We start from the raw sequence: 19,263 nt of genomic DNA on the forward strand, positions 1-19,263 counted from the left end.
ATGGATTTGGCAGCAATTCATGAAATGCTAAATTACTCCTTTCCTAAAAAGCTTTGGAAAATAGTAGAGATTGATCACTTTAAGTCAATCAAGTGGAATGACAATGGAGACTCAGTGATCATTGAAGTAGAGTTTTTTCAAAGAGAAGTTTTAGATAAGAAAGTGTTAATAAGGATTTTTGAAACCTCTAGTCTGAAAAGTTTTATCCGACAGCTTAATCTTTATGGATTCTCTAAAGTTTGCATAAACTTGCCTTCAAACAACCTTCATCCGGGGACCAAAAAAATAATGGTAAAGTAGAAAATTCATTCTTATACTGAAGTAATTTCTCTTTTTTATAGTTTTCTGTGCTATTATGGCAAATGAAGGAATTAGTGACAAACTCGAACAGGAAATACATACTTGAAAAAGTTTTATCCCAGGACAGGTAAGCCTTAATGGAAAGGGGTGAGGAAAGGTTCATTTCTTTAATATTTTGGGTATTTTTCAATTACCTAAAAGTCTCCAAAAGTCTAGTTTATTTTAAAGGGATAGAGTCACTCATTATCAATGGAATATTTTCATTATATGAAGTTTTAACATGGAAACTTGACTGAAATATACAGGGCTTTTCACTACTCAGTCAAATCGGGTTGACTGTTCTCATAGCACAGGATGAAATGATCATAAGATAATTGTGTTTTGTGACCTGTAAACTGAAGAGGGGTGAACTGAAATCAAAAAATGAGATCCTATAGCTAATTGAGAATGGCTAAAACGTGTTTGATTTTCTTTGCAGATCTATCACAATTCCAACTTTCGAAGAGACTCTCCTTCTCTGCTTGAAAGAATAAAAAGAAAAGTGGATAATAGGATCAGTGTTCCATCAAGGTCTACATCTCCTCTTCCAAAAAGAAAGAGAGTTCAAATCGTGGACAGGCAGTTTTCCTTTAGGGAGTCAAAAATGAATAGTTCTGGCAAGTGGGAAATATCCAAGAATGGGGAAAAGGTACTGAAGAAATCCCAGCCAACCCAGAACATGGGTCAAGAATGCCAACCCCAACCACCATGGCCTGTGGAGAATTCCACTAGTCATCCTAGACCAGCCCCACCCCAAGTTCCCCCTGAGGGAGTCCAAAACAACTTTGGGTTAAATTATTTTTTACCCCAAGAAGCACATGTGCCAACTGTGCCTACCATTGTGGGGATGATAGTACCACTCTACCCTGAATTTATGTGTCTAAATGCTGAAACAATTGCTTTAATGTCTTTATATAACCCATGGTTTAGGATGTTTCTGGCTACATCTGAAACTCTCCCTCTATCTCAATTTAATGAGCAGCAGATTTATCCCACAAACCAGAACTGCTCTGTTTGTTGTTGCTGCCATGGTAGCAAGCCATCAGCTTAGTCTGTAACACGCTAAAAGCCATAGAGTTCTTCTGATTAAAAAGGCTACAATTTTGTAACAAATACAAAAATCTTATTTTTGTCTTTATAAAAATCTATACAGATTAAGCTATTTAAAAACCGCACGGATGTTTTTCTCCCTCCTAGTTTTTTCTTAATACACTGCATCAGCCTGTGAGGATGAAGTAGAAGTGTTCTTTACAAAGGTATACACTTTAAAATAAAATCAATGGAAAGATTTCTCAGAGCCCCTTAGTTTGGATTTGACATGTAAAGGGGATTTTGTCTATTCATTCAGCACCTATCTATGGATATAAGACACTGCAGGGAGAATGAAGATGAAGATGCTCATTTAGTAAACACAAGTATGTAAATCTGAACTTAATACACAGCATAATAGCATCTCATGCTTTTCATATAGGATCTCATTTCATCCTCACTGACTCATCCATCAGGGAGATGATTACTGTCTCTTTACCAGTAAGGAAACTGAAGTTACCCTGGGTTACATGGGGACATGTCCAAGACAGATTTTAAACTCAGATTATCCTGCCTCCAAGTTCAACATTCCATCCATTGTGTTACTTTGCTGCTCAGTTCACCCACTTAGTAAGAGGTCTTAAATTAAATGCTAGAGGATACATGGTCCTAAAGAGGGTGATACCACAGTTGACTGAGGGGGTCTAGTAGTGTTTAGAGAGGGAATGTAGGAAGTATTAGTGAAAGAGCCATAGGAACAGATGAATCAAACTCTAAGAGAGATTGTAAAGAGAAGAAGGCTGAGAACAGAAAGCTCTGGGATATCTCCATTCAGGGGCAAGGGAATAAAGAATAAATGAGAGAGACCTAGAAGGAGAATCAGGAAACCAGAAGGATAAAACCTGTCCCTCTCTCCTTTTCTTGGAGAGATGGAAGTCTACTCATAAGTGCACTTTTCTGAATATACTGTCAGTAATATCCGACATTGATTGATTTTCTAATTATTTTTCTTTTTTCCCAGGGGAAGGTTCACTGAATGATAGTGCTGTGACAGGGATGTGGAGGACGGATAGATATACCTATCTGGCAACAACTTCCACATAAAAACAAATGGCATCAAGAAAACTTTTATTTTTAAATCCACTTAGTCCAAGATTTTAATATTTTGGTAATGGTGACCTTAGGGAAAATAGGATTTAAAAAAATGGGTGATGGAAACCAGATTATATGGAAATTAAGGACTATGTCGACAGGGAGAAAGTATACTATTATAGATTGCTGAATTTTAAAGTTTGGAAAGAGGGAGAAAGAGGATGGTAATTTTTACGAACAGAAGAATATCTGGGGCAGGGAGGGAGGCAAATGTTTTTTTGATAAGATAAAAGTTATTGTTTATGGTTTAAATACTGTTTGAAGGTCACTCTCCTTTTCCTATCAGAATCTTGCTGTCTGTTACTTTTCTTTATGAAAAGGAAAGGTTCCATGGGGGGGGGGGGGACAGAGAAGTGAGAAGAGAGGCTATATCAGGAAGTGTCTATGATCTCAAAAGAATCATCAATACCCAGTTTTCTATAATTAATTTAAATTATGGCATTGGTTAGAATCTTTAGATCTCGAATAAGGCTTTCCCAGTCAATATCTATTTTGATTGAGGGTCTGATTTGAGCAATAGCCTTGGGTAAGACATAGTAATGCCATTTTTACTAGAATTAACATAAGAAGGCACATAAACGAAGCCCCAAAGAACAAACTTCTATTAAAAATGGCTTATTATTACAGTCTTGAAATGAACAGAATTGAAATGGGATAAAAATAGTAACAGGATGACATTTTTGGCCGATGCCACTGCCTGCACGAGACTTAATGATCTGAAACATTACAATTAGTAGGTGAAAAAGATACATATCACACAGCTGCTTTAGCATGAAAATCATGATTTCTACTGATAGGCTTTTGAGAAATGATAATTGTTTTTTGAGTTTTTTTTTCCTGTAGAGTACATCTAATTCAATTAATCCAAGAAAAAGAATTTACAGTTTGACTCATATGGGGACCATATCCATTGAAGAGGTTTGGTACAGTTCTCTGCAACTTTATTCTTGGGAAGGCATGATCAAATTTCCCTACTCCAAAGGGATTAGTTCTTTGGGGATCTCAACTTGAAATATATCCTTTTCACCTTTAGCAACTATTGGTTTTAACAGCCACCTTGGGTTTGAAAGAGTTGTCAGATACTTTTGATTCAAATCAGTCAGCACAGCTTTGTTTTCCAGATCCACCAACTTCTCCAGAGCCAGATCTCCAGGACACTGCAATGTTTCCCCAATGTCCACGAGCCCTGATTAGAAAGAAATAGGTGTACATGAAGGCTTTTCCCCCCTTGATTGAACAAGAAGGTTTGGGTGTATTTTTTTTTTAATTTTTGGAAGGCAATGGGGTTTAATGATTTGCCCAAGGTCACACAGTTAGCTAATTATTAAGTGTTTGAGGCTGGATTTGAACCCAGGTCCTCCTGACTCCAGGGTTGGTGCTGTATCCACTGTGCCACCTAGCTCCCTCCCTGGGTGTTTTTTTTAACATGTGAAATATTCAGTTATTAAAAGAACACAGCTCTCTATGTGAAAAATGAGGAACAGGAAATGTATTAATTTATCCAAAGATGTTACAGACTGGAGTTAATCCCCTCATTGTATTTCAAGAGTTTTATGAGAAAAATGAGAGGCAAGTCAAAGATTATTGATGGTATTTGTCTGTGAAGTTTGTACTTAGGAAGCCACGAAGCCCTGTGTTCAAATTCTGTTGGAGATCACCTATAGGACCTCTGGCAAGTCACTTAATGTCTCTCAGTCACAGTTTAAACATCTGGAACAAAGAAGATAGAAATAGTATCATGCCCTCAAGGGTTATTGTAGGGATTAAAATAGATAAGGTATGTGAAATAAGACCCCAAAGAAATATCAGCTATTAATTGTTATTAAGCAGGTAGGTGATTCTGCAGAGGATAGACTGGGGGTGGGGGTGGGGCTGGAGTTAGGAAGACCAGCCTTTAGTAAGCCCAAGGTCAAAGATCACTCACCAGCAATAACTCCTCTACCAAATTTCTCTCCTTCATCCAATAACGCCTGGATTTGAGTTTCTGTCAACCCGAGCCTCTCCACCAGTATATATTTCCATGAATCATCTTCCCAATCTTTCTGAGCGATGTGAATAGCAATGGTACAGCTGTGCTGGCTTGCCAGCAAAGGACGCCAACGTGTCTCTAGGGTTTTGACTCCATTTAGGACTAGCCCAGCATAAGGTTGCCGGAAGGAAAGACAGCCAAATTTCATCTCTCTCTGTCTCTCAAGGCTCCAATTCATTTACCATTAGTCTTTCACCTATTTCAAGTTTAAGGGGGGAAAAAAGATAAGTGAACTATTTGAGCCCAAAGTATCATTTTTCACGCACCTCCTCAATGACCAGTAGACAGTGTCCCTGATTCTGGCAAATATCACAAGCAGAAGCAGTTTGCCCACACTGAATGGGGAAATATATAATTGTGTAGCAAGGATGAATTATAGAGCATTTTTTTTTTTTTAGTTTTTGCAAGGCATTGGGGTTAAGTGGCTTGCCCAAGGCCAGACAGCTAGGTAATTATTAAGTGTCTGAGGCCGGATTTGAACTCAGGTACTCCTGACTCCAAGGCCACTGTTCTATCCACTGTGCCACCTAGCCGACCCTATAGAGCATTTTTTAAAAAAAGAATACAGCTTTCTTACATTCAAGTCTATAACTCTGTTGTTGGAGAAAGGATCAATGAGAGTTTAGAGCTTTGACTTTGAGAATCCTAAGTTTTAAGCAAATAGGAATTCAAAGAGGACCAATGATCAGTGTGGGGAATTCTGGTTATCAAACTGTAACAGAGGAATAAGGAAATTAATTATATACCTGGTGAACTTTAGAAAAGTCTTGAAAGACTTGCCTGCACTTATGCTGAGTAAGTGAGCAGAAGCAGGAAAACACTATACATAGGAACAACAACACTGTGTGTTGATCAAATATGATGGACACAGTTCCTCTCAGCAGTTCAGTGATTTAGGACAATCCTTTGAGATCTGTTAAGGAAAATGCCATCTACATTAAGAGAATAAAAGAAAAGCATGCAATGTTCACTTTTTCAAACTTTTGTTTTTTTACCTTTAGTTCTGGTTTCTCTTTTACAACATGACTGATAAGGAAATATGTTAAATGTGATTATACATATATTACCTATATCAGATTATCAGATTGTTTGCTGCAGGGGGGAGCAAGGGGAAGGTAAGAGAGAGAGGAGAGAGAGAGAGAGAGAGAGAGAGAGAGAGAGAGAGAGGTAGAAAAATGTCAAAGTCAAAAGCTTATCAAAAAATGGATATTTGAAAACAATCTTTGCAAGTAACTGGAAAAAAAATGAAGTAACATTTAAATGATGATATATAGCCAGGGTCATAGTCAGAATTTAAGTTTTCCTAACTCCAACTTGCTTTGGTTTTTAGGTTGAAGAAGCATTTTCCTTAAAACATTTTTGTGGGGGAGGGCAGAAAAAATAATGCACAGCAACACAAACTACATACAAAGGAAATGCAAAATAATTTAAGGCCTCCTGCCAGAAGTGCTATTGGCAGCCTGTTTCCTCATTTCTGAATTGGAAGGAGCTGGCCTGTAATCCTTTCAAAATCCATCAATGTTCTCACGGGGCATTATTTCCCACAAACAGTGAGCCCTCTAGACCTGCCAATGCTGGGTGACTGCTATAAGGCTCTTTCAGCTCCAAAGCTATGACAGGCCAGCCTGGCACCCAAGGGAGCTGGGGTCCCCGCTTCATGGCAACAATCTCTTTACTCTGAGTTTGGCTCCAGAATCATTTTCCAGGAGTTGCTACTTTCTGCTGTGTATGGTCATTCAGGCAGTCCCCAGCGTGTCAGACTGTGACAAAGGAGAAACCGCAGCAAAAGGATCCCTGCCTTCACGCAGGTTACCGTCTGGGTGGAGGGAAGAGGAAAGGCAGGCCTTGGGGGAGGGGGCCATCCAACGAAGTCGGGGGGTACATCGGCCAAGTTAGCCACCTCCCTAGGGAAAACTGATGACCTCGAAGTGGAAACTGAGGCACAATTTTCTCATCTGCTTTACTTTGGGGGGGGGGCAGGGAGACTTCCGCTTCGGCTGCCGTGTGAGCAGGTCAGGCCACTGAAACTCAGAGGATGGTGATCGGGTCAGTGGAGGGCCCCGTGGGTTTAGAGCCGGAAGGGACCCCACCGCTGTCACTTGGTCTCTCCCCCCCACCGCGGGAGAGCAGTGACTTGTCCCGGCTGCCGGCCGCGGATTCCCCAGGGGCCTGCGGCCGCCCAAGCGCAGGAGGCTTCCCCGTGGGCTTCGAGGCCCCCCGCTCGCGCAACTCGGACTTGGGGGCCCCTGGCCTGCCCGAAACGGGGAACTCGCGAAGGAGGGGCACGTCTGGGGCCTTCGGCCGCAGGCGCGGCCTGGCCGCCGCCGCCCGGGGGCGCTCTGTCTCAGCTCCGCGAGCCCCGGGCCCGGCCGGGGGCCTGGCCGGGCGGAGCGGGAGCCGGGGCAGGAGCCGGGGCAGGGGCCGGCCGGAAGGGCCTAGAGCGGGCCTAGAGGCGGCCGGGCCGGCCGGGGGCGGGGCCGCCCGAAGCGCACCCGCCCAGCGCGGCCCAATCCTGAGGGAGGGGGCGGAGGAGCAGGGGAGCGGGAGGGGGAGGGGAGGCGCCGCCGGCGGGGGGGGGGGGCGGGAAGAGAGCGCGGCCCGGGCCGCCCCGCGCCGCCCCAGCAGGCAGCGCCGCTCGCTTACGGACCCGGAGAGCGGGAGAGCCGGAGAGCCGAGGCGAGCCGGCGGCGGCAGCCGGGAGCGCGGGGCGGCGGGAGCGGGGAGCGCGGGGCGGCGGGCAGGAAGAGGAGGAGGAGGAGCTGGGGGCGGAGCCTCGGGCCAGCGTGGGTGGGTGTCTGTGTGTGTGTGCGCGCGCGGGTCTGTGTGTGAGTCCCCGCGTGAGTCCCCGTGGCCCCTTGTGGGTCCGTGCGGCTCCGGGGGCGCGTCCGCGTCGGGCTGCCTCGGGGGCCCTGGGGACACTCTGGAGACTTTGTAGGCTCTGGGGTGTGTGTGTGTGTGTGTGTGTGTGTGTGTGTGTGTGTGTGCGTGTCCACTCAGGGTGGCTGGACTTGCTTTGTCTCTGTGATGGCAGAGATTTGGGGAAGTTGTGCCTCTTTTTGTAGGGCTCCGTGTCTAAGTGTGGGTGTCCACTTAGGGGGTCTGGGGGGCGTGCTCAGTGTGTCTGCGTGCCGTGCAGTGATTTGTGGAGTTGGTGCCTCGGGGTGTGGGACCACCTGGGCTACCTGGGGATACTTGGTGTGTCTGCGTACTGGGTATCTGGGCATGCTTTGTGTGTGTGTCATAAGGCTGATTTGTGTAGTTTGTCTCTCGGTGTGTGACCACTTGGGCTATCTGGATATACTTTGAGTATCTGTAGACTGGGTTTCAAATGGGGAGGTTGTTCCTCTGTGTCTGTGGGGGGGGCGGGTATGTGTGTGTGTGTCTGTGTCCACTTAGGGTTTCTGGGAGGCATATTTGTGTGTCTGATGGGGGTGATTTATGTAGTTTGTGTCTCTGTGTGTTTGACCATTTGAGTTATCTGGATAGGCTTTGTGTTTGGGGGTGATCTGGGTGATTTGTGGACATTATTCCTTTATATATGGGGATGTCTGTGTGTGTGTGGATATGTGTGACCACATAATGTGTCTGGGCATGTTTTATGTGTATGTGTGATGGGTATTATTTGGAGCTGTTGTGCTTCTGCGTGTGTCCCTCTGTGTGTGTGTGTGTGTGTGTGTTTGTGTGTGTTTCCACTTAAGGTGTCTAGCCATGATTTATGTCTTTGAGATAAGTATTATTTGGGGAGTTTGTGGATCTGTACAGTGGGGGATGTGTTTGCATTTGTGTGTGTGTGTGTGTGTGTGTGTGTGTGTGTGTCTGGGCATGATTTAGGTGTCTCTGTGATGGGTGATATTTGGGGAGGTTGTTCTCTGTTGGGGGAGAATGTGTTTCTGTGTGTGTGTCCACCTAATGTTGCAGGGCATCTTTTATGTATCTGTGTGAAAGGTGTTATAGGGAAGGTTGCGCTTCTGTGTGTCGAGGTGTTGTGTGTATGTTTGTATGTGTGTGTCCACTTAAGGTGTCTGGGCAGGGTTTACATGTCGGTTGCATGGGTGTGATTTAGAGAACTTGTGCCTCTGTGTGTATGTGTGTGTTGTGTATATACATGTTTTTGTGTATGTCCACTTAAGATATCTGGCATGATTTAGGTATCTGTGTGATGGGTGTTATTTGGGGAATTTGTGCCTCTGTGTCTGTGTATGTGTGTGTGTGTGTGTGTTTCTCCACTTAAGGTGTCTAGGTAGGGTTTATGTGTCTGCGTGATGGGTGTTATTTGGGGAGATTGTGCCTCTGTGAGTGTGGGAGGGATGTGTGTGTGTCCACTTAAGGTGTCTGGGCATGATTTATGTGTTTATGTGATGGGTGTTATTTGGGAAGGTTGTGCCTCTGTGTGTCTTTGTGTGTATATATGTGTGTTTTCTCTGCGTATCCACAAAATGCATCTGCGCATGATTTATGTGTCTGTATAATGGGTGTTATTTAGGGATGTTGTACCTCTGTGTGTGTGATATGTGTTTGTGTGTTTGTGTCCACTTAAGGTGTCTAGGCATGATTTGTGTGTCTGTGTAATACCTTTATTATTTGGGAAGTTTGTGGCTTTCTGTGCAGTATCATGTTCACTTTTGTGTGTATATGTTTGGGTGTTTGTGTATGAGTGTGCCCACTTAAGGTGACTGGGAATTATTTGGGTGTCTGTGTGATGGGTATAATTTGGGGAGGTTGTGCCTCTGTGTGTGTGTGGGGATGTTAGTGTGTCTGTGTGTGTTTGTGTGTGTGTGTGTGTCCACTTAAGGTGTCTGACCATGACATATGTGTCTGTTGTATGGTTGTTATTTAGGGAGGGTTGTGCCTCTGTGTGTCTATGTGTCATGTGTGTATTTTTGTGTATGTCCAGTTAAAGTATCTTGGCATGATTAATATATCTGTGTGATGGGTGTTATTTGGGGAGATTCTGCCTCTATGTTGGGGAGGAATGTGTATGTGTGTGTATGTTTGTGTATGGGCATGTATGTGTGTGTGTGTGTGTGTGTGTGTGTGTGTGAAAATGTAAGGTGTCTGGGCATCTTTGATGTATCTTTATGATACGTGTTATATAAGGATGTTGTGCCTCTTTCTGTGTGTTGGGGGGCATGTGTGTGTGTTTGTGTTTTTGTATCTACTTAAGGTGCCTGGGCATGATGTATATGTCTTTGTCATGGGTGTTATTTGGGAAGGCTGGTACTCTGTGTGTTTGTCTGTGTTATGTTCTTATGTGTGTGTGTGTGCAGGGAGGTTGTGCCTCTTTCTGTGTGTTGGGGGATGTGTGTGTGTGTATGTCCACTTAAGGTGTCTGTGCATCTTTTAGGTGTCTATGTGACAGATGTGATTTGGGGATGTTGTGCCTCTGTGTGTGTATGTTGCAGAGGTGATTGTGTATGTGTGTGTGTGATGTGTGATGTGTGGGTGTGTTTTTGTTTATGTCCACCTAAGGTATCTGGGCATGATTTATGTGAGTGTGATGGTTGTTATTTGAGGAGATTGTGCCTCTGTGGGGGGGCGGAAACGTGTGGGTGTGTGTCCACTCAATGTGTCTGCGCATGCTTTATGTGTATGTATGATGGGTGTTATTTGGGGAAGTTGTGCCTCTGTGGATGTGGGTGTGTGGTGGATGTGTCTGTGTGTGTTTGTATGTCCACTTAATGTGTCTGGGCATGATTCATATGTCTTTGTGATGAGTGTCATTTGGGGAGGTTGTGACTCTGAGTGTGTGGGGTGTGTGGGTGTGTGTGTTTGTGTGTCCACTTAAGGTGTCTGACCATTTTTTATGTGTCTGTGGGATGGGTGTTATTTAGGGGGGTTGTGCCCCTGTGTGTCAATGTGTCGTGTGTGTGTGTTTTTGTGTATGCCCAATTAAAGTATCTGGGCATGATTAATATGTCTGTGTGATGGGTGTTATTTGGGGAGATTCTGCCTTTATGTTGTGGGGGAAATGTGTTTGTGTGTATGTATGTTTGTGTATGTGCATGTGTATGTGTGTGTCTGTGTAAAAACGTAAGGTGTCTAGGCATCTTATGTATCTGTGTGATAAGTGTTATACAGGGAGGTTGTGCCTCTTTCTGTGTGTTGGGGGGATGTTTGTCCTTTTGTGTTTCTGTGTCCACTTAAGGTGTCTGGGCATGATTTATGTGTCTGTGTGATGGGTGTTATTTGGGGAGCTTGTGCTCTGTGTGTGTGGCAGGGATGTGTGTGTGTGTGTGTACGCGCACCTTTTTGTGTATGTGTGTCTGTGTAATGGGTGTTATTTGGGGATGTTGTGCCTCTGTGTGTGTTATGTGTTTGTGTGTGTGTGTGTGTGTGTGTCCACTTAAGGTGTCTGGGCATGATTTAGGTGTCTGTGTGATGGGTTATTTGGGGAGGTTATGCCTCTGTGTGTGTGTGTGTGTGTGTGTGTGTGTGTCCACTTAAGGTGTCTGGGTTTGATTTATATGTTTGTGTGTTAGGTGTTATTTAGGGAGCTTGTGCCTCTGTGTGTGTGGGGGGGCATTGTGCATGTGTGTGTGTTTATTTGTCCACTTAAGGTCTTTGGACATGATTTATGTCTCTGTCTGATAGGTGTTATTTGGGGAGGTTGAGAATCTTAACGGGAGGGAGGGAATGTGTGTGTGTGTGTGTGTGTGTGTGTGTATGTGTGTATGTGTGTGTGTGTGTCCACATAATGTGTCTGGGAATGATTTATGTGTCTGTGTGATGGGTTTTATTTGGAGCTGTTGTGCCTCTGTGTGTGTCCGTACATGTGTGTGTGTGTTTCCCCTTAAGGTGTCTGGGGAGGATTTATGTGTCTGTGTGATAGGTATTATTTGGGGAGCTTGTGCCTCTGTGTGTGTGTGCGTGTGAGGGATTTTTGTGTGCCTGTTTGTGTGTGTGTGTGTGTGTGTGTGCGTGTCTGTGTCCACTTAAGGTTTCTGGGCATGATTTATGTTTCTGTGTGATGGGTGTTATTTGGGGAGGTTGTGCTTCTTGTGTGTGGGGGGGTGTGTATGTGTGTTTGTGTGGGTCCACTTAAGGTGCCTGGGTATGATTTTTGTGTTTGTATGATAGGTGTTATTTGGGGAGGTTGTGCTTCTGTGTGTGTGTGTTTTTGTGCATCCACTTAAGGTGTCTGGGCATGATTTATGTGTCTATGGGATGGGTGTGATTTAGAGAAGTTGTGCCTCTGTGCCTCTGTGTGTATGTGTGTATGTGTGTGTTGTGTGTATATGTGTTTTTGTGTATAGCCATATAAGATATCTGGCCATGATTTATGTGTCTGTGTGATGGGTGTTATTTGGGGAGATGGTGGCCTCTGTGTGTGTTGCAGGGATGTGAGTGTGTGTGTGTGTGTGTCCACTTAAAGTGTCTGGGGAGGGTTTATGTGTCTGTGTGTTGGGTGTTATTTGGGGAGATTGTGCCTCTGTGAGTGTATGAGGGATGTGTGTGTGCCTGTTTGTGTGTGTGTGTCCACTTAAGGTGTCTGGGCATGATTTATGTGTCTGTGTGATAGCTGTTATTTGGGAAGGTTGTGCCTCTGTGTATGTGTGTGAGAAGTGTGTTTGTGTGTTTGTGTCCACTTAAGGTGTCTAGGCATGATTTATATGTCTGTGTGATAGCTGTTATTTGGGGATTTTGTGGCTCTGTGCAGGGAAGCATGTTCACTTTTGTGTGTGTATGTGTGTATGTGTTTGTGTATGTGCATGTCCACTTAAGGTGACTGGGCATTATTTAGGTGTCTGTGTGATGGGTGTAATTTGGAGAGGTTGTGCCTCTGTGTGTGGGGGGGGATGTTTGTGTGTCTGTATGTGTGTTTGTGTGTGTGTGTCCACTTAAGGTATCTGGGAATGATAGATGTGTCTGTGTGATAGGTGTTATTTGGGGAGGTCGTGCCTCTGTAAGGGGGGGGTAATATGTGTGTGTATGTGTGTGTCTATATAATGTGTCTGGAAATGATTTGTCTGTGCGATGTGTGTTAATTTGGGAGCGTGTGCCTCTGTGTATGTGTGCGATGTTTGTGAGTGTCTGTGTGATAGGTGTTATTTGGGGAGTTTGTGGCTCTGTGTGGGGAGGATGTGAGGATGTGTTTGCTTGTGTGTGTGTGTGTGTGTGTGTGTGTGTGTGTCTACTTAAGGTGTCTGGGCATCTTTATGTGTCTGTGTGATAGGTGTTATATGGGGAGTTTGTGCCTCTGTGTGTGTGTGCGGGGGAGATGTGTGTGTGTGTGTTTGTGTGTGTGATATGTGATGTGTGCGTGTTTTTCTTTATGTCCACTTAAGGTATCTGGACATGATTTATGTATCTGTGTGAAAGGTGTGATTTGGGGAGTTTGTGCCTCTGTGTGTGTGGGAGAAGATGTGTGTGTTTTTGTGTATGTCCACTTAAGGAATCTGGGCATGATTTATGTGGGTGTGATGGTTGTTATTTGCAGGGATTGTGCCTTGGGGTGTGTGTGTGTGTGTGTGTGTGTGTGTGTGTGTGTGTGTGAGATGTGTGGTTGTGTGTCCCCTCAAGGTGTCTGGGAATTATTTATTTGTCTGTGTGATGGGTTTTATTTGGGGAAGTTGTGCCTCTGTGTGTGTGTGCGTGTGCGATGTGTGTGTGTGTGTGTGTGTGTGTGTGTGTTTGTCTGTTCACTTAAGTGTCTGGGCATGATTTAAGAGTCTGTGTGATAGATATTATTTGGGGAACTTGTGCCTCTGTGTGTGTGTGTGTGAGAGAGAGAGGGATGTTTGTGTGCCTGTTTGTGTGTGTGTGTGTGTGTGTGTGTCTGTGCCGTCAGGTGTCTGGACATGATTTATTTGTCCGTGTGATGGGTGTTATTTGAGGAGGTTTTACTTCTGTGTGTGTGTTTCTCTGTGTGTGTGTGTGTGTGTGTGTGTGTGTGTGTCCACTTTAAGGGTCTTGGCATGATTCATGTGTCTGTGTGATGGCTGTTATTTGGGGAAGTTATGGCTCTGTGCATGTGTCCAATATGTGTGACTCTGTGTGTTTGTGTGCCCATTTAACGTGTCTGGGCATGATTTATATGTCTGTCTGATAGTTGTTATTTAGGGAGGTTGTGCCTCTGTGTGTGTGTGCAATGTGTGAGTTTGTGTTTCTGTTTTAACTTAAGATGTCTTGGCATGATTCATGTGTCTGTGTGTTAGGTGTTATAAGGGGAGGTTATGCCTCTCTGTATGTGTTGCAGGGATGTGTGTGTGTGTGTTTCTGTGTCCACTTAAGGTGCCTGGGAATGATTTATGTGACTTTGTCATGGGTATTATTTGGGGAGTTTGTGGCTCTGTGTAGGGGTGGGATGTGTGTGTTTGTGTGTGTGTGTGTGTGTGTGTGTGTGTGTGTCCACTTAAGGTGTCTGGGTATGATTTTTGTGTCTGTGTGATGGGTGTTATTTGGGGAGGTTTTTCCTCTTTGTCTGTTGGGGTGTTGTGTGTTTGTGTCCACTTAAATGTTCTCGGCAGGATTTATGTGTCTTTCTCATGGGTGTTATTTGGGAAGGCTGTTTCTCTTTGTGTTTGTATGTGATGTGATCATGTGCGTGTGTGTCCACTTAATGTTTCTGGGCATGATTTGTGTGTCTGTGTGATGGCTGTTATTTTGGGAGGTTGTGCCTCTGTGTATGTCTGTGGGATGTGTGTATGTGTGTGTCCACTTTAAGGGTCTTGAAATGATTTATTTGTCTGTGTGATGGCTGTTATTTGGGGAAGTTCTGGTTCTGTGCATTTGTGCAATATGTATGCATCTGTGTGTTTGTGTGTCCATTTAATGTGTCTGGGTATAATTTATGTGTCTGTGTGATAAGTGTTATTTAGGGATGTTGTGACTCTGTGTGTGTGTGTGCAATGTGTGGGTGTGTGTTTATGTGTTCACTTAAGTTGTCTCAGCATGATTCATGTGTCTGTATGTTAGGTCTTAAACAGGGAGGTTGTGTGTTGGGGGGGATGTGTGTGTATGTGTGTTTGTGTTTCTGTGTCCACTTAAGGTTCCTGGGCATGATTTATATGACTTTGTTATGAGTGTTATTTGGTGAGTTTGTGGCTCTGTGCGACAGTGCAATGAGTTTGCTTGTGTGCTTGTGTGTGTCCACTTAAGGTGTCTGTGCATGATTTAGATGTCTGTGAGATGGGTGTTATTTGGGGAGGTTGTGCTTCTGTGTGTGTGGGGGATGTTTGTGTGTTTGTATGTGTGTGTTGGTGTGTGTCCACTTGAGGTGTCTGGTCATGATTTATCTGTCTGTGTAATAGGTATAATTTAGGGAGTTTGTGCTTCTGTGTTTTGGGGGGGATGTCTATGTGTGTGCATTTGTGTTTGTGTGTGTACACTTCAAGTGTCTGAGTATGATTTTTGTGTCTGTGTGATAGGTGTTATTTGGGGAGGTTGTGCCTCTGTGTGTGTGTGATATCGGTGTGTCCATTTAAGGTGTCTGCATGATTTCTGTGTCTGTTGGATGGGTGTTATTTAGGGAGGTTCTGCTTGTGTGTGTGTGTGTGTGTGTGTGTGTGTGTGTGTGTGTGATGTATGTGTGTATGTCCACTTAAGGTGTCTGGGCATGATCTGTATGTCTGTTTGATGGCCGTTATTTGTGGAGGTTGTGCATCTGTGTATGTGTATGGCATGTGTGTGTGTGTGTGTGTGTGTCGACTTCAGCTGTCTGGCAATGATTTATGTACCTGTGTGATAGGTGTTATTTGGGGATTTTGTGCCTTTCTGTGTGTGTGGGAGATTTGTGTGTGTTTTTGTGTATGTCCACTCTAGGTATCTGGGCATGATGTATGTGGGTGTGATGGTTGTTATTTGGGGATATTGTGCCTTTGTGTGTCGGGGGGATGTTTGTGTGTTCGCATGTGAGTGTGTGTGTGTGTGTCCACTTAAGGTATCTGGGCATGATTTATATGTCTGTGTGATAGGTGTTCTTTGGGTAGGTCGTGGCTCTGTACAGGATGGGGGGAATGTGTGTATGTGTATATGATTATGTGTCTGTGTCCACATAAGTTGTCTTGGCATGATTTATGTGTCTGTGTGATAGGTATGATTTTGGAAGATTCTTCTGTGTGTGTGAGATGTGTGTTTGTGTTTGTGTGTGTGTCCATTTAAAGTGTCTGTGCATGATTCATGTGTCTGTTTGATGGGTGTTATTTGGGGAAGTTGTGCCTCTGTGTGTGTGTGTGTGTGCGCATGCACACACGCAATGTATATGCCTCTGTGTCTTTGTGTGTCAATTTAACATGTCTGGGCATGATTTATAGTTCTTTGTGATGGGTGTCATTTTGGGAGGTTGTGCCTCTGTGTGTGTATGTTTGTGTGTATGATATGTGTGCATATGGGTGTGTGTGTCCACTTAAGGTGCTGTGCATGATTTATGTCTCTGTGTGATGTGTGTAATTTGGGGAGTTTGTGCCTCTGTTTGTATGTGAGATGTGTGGGGGTATGTTTCTGTGTCCACTTAGGGTGTTAGGGCATGATATCTTTGTCTGTACAATAAGTGTTATTTGGGGAGGTTGTGCTTCTGTACAGGAGGGGGTATGTGTGTATATGTGTGTTTGTGTGTGTGTCCACATATTGTGTCTGGGCATGATTTATGTGTCTGTGTGATGGGTGTCATTTGGTTTGCTTTTGCATCTATGTGTTTGTGGGATGTTTGTGTGTGTGTTTGTCCACTTAAGGTATCTGTGTATGCTTTTGTGTCTGTGTGATAGGTTTTATTTGGGGGAGGTTGTGGCTCTGTGTTTGTGTGTGATGTGTGTGTGTTTGTGTGTTTGTGTCCACTTAAGGTGTCTGGGCATGATTTATGTGGGTGTGATGGTTGTTATTTGGGGAGATTGTGCCTTTGTGTGTGTGTGTGTGTGTGTGTGTGTGTGTGTGTGTGTGATGTGTGGTTGTGTGTCCCCTCAAGGTGTCTGGGAATTATTTATGTGTCTGTGTGATGGGTATTATTTGGTGAAGTTGTGCCTCTTTGTGTGTGTGCAATGCATGTGTTTGTGTGTTCACTAAAGTGTCTGGGCATGATTTAAGAGTCTGTGTGATAGGTATTATTTGGGGAGCTTGTGCCTCTGTGTGTTCGGGAGGGATGTTTGTGTGCCTGGTTGTGTGTTGAGTCTGTGTGTCTGTGCCTACTTCAGGTGTCTGGACATGATTTCTGTGTGTGATGGCTGTTATTTGGGGGAAGTTGTGGCTCTGCTTGTGTGCGATATGTGTGCCTCTGTGTGTCTGTGTGTCCATTTAATATGTCTGGGCATGATTTATGTGTCTGTGTGATAGGTGTTATTTAGGGAGGTTGTGCCTGTGTGTGTGAGTGTGTGTGTGTGTGTGTGTGTGTGCATGCACGCAATGTGTGGGTGTGTGTTTCTGTGTTCACTGAAGGTGTCTTGGCATGATTCATGTGTCTGTGTGTTAGATCTTATACAGGGAGGTTGTGCATCTCTGTGTGTGTTGGGGGGATGTATGTTTGTGTTTCTTTGTCCACTTAAGGTGCCAGGGCATGATTTATATGACTTTGTTATGAGTGTTATTTGGGGATTTTGTGGCTCTGTGCAGGGGTGCAATGTGTTTGCTTGTGTGTGTGTGTGTGTGTGTGTGTGTGTGTGTGTGTATGTGTGTGTGTCCACTTAAGGTGTCTGGGCATGATTTATGTGTCTGTGTGATAGGTATAATTTAGGGAGTTTGTGCCTCTGTGTTTTTTGTGGATGTCTGTTTGTGTGTGTGTGCATTTGTGTGTGTGTGTGTCCACTTAAAGTGTCTGTGTATGATTTATGTGTCTGTGTGATGGTTATTATTTTAGGAGGTTGTGCCTCTGTGTGTATGTGGGGGATGTTTGTGTGTTTGCATGTGAGTGTGTGTGTGTGTGTGTGTGTGTGTGTGTTTGTGTCCACTTAAGGTATCTGCGCATGATTTACGTGTCTGTGTGATAGGTATAATTTTGGGAGATTCTTCTTCTGTGTGTGTGTGTGAGAGAGATGTGTGTTTGTGTGTGTGTGTGTGTGTGTGTGCATGTGTCCACTTAAGATGTCTCATCATGATTCATATGTTTGTGTGATAGGTGTTATACAGGGAGGTTGTGCCTCTATGTGTGTGTTGGTGTGTGTGTGTGTGTGTGTGTGTGTGTGTGTGTGTGTGTGTTTGTTTCTGTGTCCACTTAAGGTGTCTGGGCATGATTTATATGTCCTTGTCATGGGTGTTATTTGGGAAGTCTGTTTAGTTTTGTGTGTGTGTGTGTGTGTGTGTCCATTTATGTATTTGGGCATGATTTAAGTGTCTGTGTGATAGGTATTATTTGGGGTACTTGTGCCTTTGTGTGTGTGTGGACGGGATGTTTGTTTGCCTGTGTGTGTGAGTGTGTGTGTGTGTGTGTGTGTGTGTGTGTGTGTGTCCACTTAAGTTTTCTGGGCATGGTTTATGTGTCTGTGTGATGGGTGCTATTTGGGGAGGTTGTGCCTCTGTGTGTGGGGGATGTGTTTGTGTCTGTATGCGCGCGCGCGCGTGTGTGTGTGTGTGTGTGTGTGTCCACTTAAGGTGTCTGGGCGTGATTTATATCTCTGTGTGATGGGTGTAATTGTGGAGTTTGTGCCTCTGTTTGTGTTTACGATTTGTGGGTGTGTATTTCTGTGTTCACTTAAGGTGTCTGGGAATGATTTTTCTGTCTCTGTGATAGATGTTATTTTGGGAGGTTGTGCCTTTGTACAGGAGGGGAGAATGTGTGTGTGTGTGTGTGTGTGTGTGTGTGTGTGTGTGTGTCTGTGTGTCTGTGTGTCTGTGTGTGTCCACATAATGTTTCTGGGCATGATTTATGTGTCTGTGTGATGGGTGTTATTTGGTGAGGTTGTGCCTCTGTGTATGTGTGCAATGTTTGTGTGTTTGTGTGTGTGTGTGTGAGTTTGTTTCCACTTAATGTGTCCAGGCATGATTTATGTGTCTGTGTTATAGGTGTTATTTGGGGAGGTTGTGCCTTTGTACGGGGGGGGACGGAATATGTGTGTGTGTGTATCCACATAATGTGTCTGGGCATGATCTATGTGTTGTGTGATGGTTGTTATTTGGGGAGGTTGTGCCTCTGTGTATGTGTGTGATGTTTGTGTGTTTTCATGTGTGTGTCTCCACTTAATATGTCTAGACATGATTTATGTGTCTGTGTTATAGGTGTTATTTGGGGAATTTGTGGCTCTGTGCAAGGGGGGATGTGTTTGTTTGTGTGTGTGTTTGTGTGCATGTGTGTGTCCACTTAAGGTGTCTGCACATGATTTAGGTATTTGCGTGATGGGTGTTATTTTAGGTTGATTGTGCCTCTGTGTTTGTGGGATGTTTGTGTGTGTGTATGTGTGTGTGTCCACTTAAGGTATCTAGGCATGATTTACATTTTTGTGTGATAGGTATAATTTGGGGAGGTTGTGCCTCTGTGTTTTGGGGGGATGTCTATATGTCTGTGCGTTTGTGTGTCTGTGTTTGCCCACTTAATGTGTCTGGGTATGATTTTTGTGTCTGTGTGATAGGTGTTATTTGGGGAGGTTGTGGCTCTGTGCGGGTGGGGTATGTGTGTGTGTGTGTGTGTATGTGTTTGTCTATGTCTATGTTTGTATGTCGACTTAAGGGGTCTGGACATGATTTATGTTTATATGTGATGGGTGTTATTTGGGGAGGTTGTGCCTCTGTGTGTGTGTGCAATGTGTGTGTGCTCATGTGTCCACTTCAGGTATCTGGGCATGATTTATATGTCT

The 19,263-nt window shown here is 44.2% G+C and overlaps 2 protein-coding genes across 4 annotated transcripts; one reads left to right on the forward strand and one right to left on the reverse strand.

The window, feature by feature from the left end:
* LOC141498645 (uncharacterized) lies at window positions 1-1,429 on the forward strand. Its single transcript, XM_074201821.1, is given in 2 exon segments — window positions 1-291; window positions 779-1,429. Coding segments are annotated over 2 exon segments (942 nt in total).
* Window positions 1,430-1,515: 86 nt separating this feature from the next.
* On the reverse strand, window positions 1,516-7,262 carry EOLA2 (endothelium and lymphocyte associated ASCH domain 2). 3 transcript variants are annotated; one of them, XM_074202781.1, is made up of 4 exons: window positions 7,197-7,262; window positions 5,330-5,462; window positions 4,445-4,745; window positions 1,516-3,706 (listed from the first exon to the last, which is right to left on the reverse strand). In XM_074202781.1, the coding sequence occupies exons 3-4, from the start codon at window positions 4,725-4,727 to the stop codon at window positions 3,492-3,494; spliced, it is 498 nt and encodes a 165-aa protein (XP_074058882.1). In that variant the 5' UTR covers window positions 4,728-4,745; window positions 5,330-5,462; window positions 7,197-7,262; the 3' UTR covers window positions 1,516-3,491. The 3 variants fall into 3 exon arrangements, with proteins under 3 accessions (XP_074058882.1, XP_074058885.1, XP_074058883.1); XM_074202784.1 differs by lacking the exon at window positions 7,197-7,262 and adding an exon at window positions 5,545-6,942; XM_074202782.1 differs by lacking the exon at window positions 7,197-7,262 and having other exon boundaries at window positions 5,330-6,942.
* Between the last annotated feature and the right edge of the window lie 12,001 nt (window positions 7,263-19,263).

Source organism: Macrotis lagotis, chromosome X (genome assembly GCF_037893015.1).
Source record: "Macrotis lagotis isolate mMagLag1 chromosome X, bilby.v1.9.chrom.fasta, whole genome shotgun sequence".
Lineage (NCBI taxonomy): Eukaryota > Metazoa > Chordata > Mammalia > Peramelemorphia > Peramelidae > Macrotis > Macrotis lagotis.

Excerpts from the sequence above, each read along its gene's own strand:
- EOLA2 (XM_074202781.1), bottom strand. The coding sequence starts at position 4,727 with ATGAATTGGAGCCTTGAGAGACAGAGAGAGATGAAATTTGGCTGTCTT. Across the intron at positions 3,707-4,444 it reads TGGTAGAGGAGTTATTGCTG|GGCTCGTGGACATTGGGGAA; the intron begins GTGAGTGATCTT and ends CTTTCTAATCAG.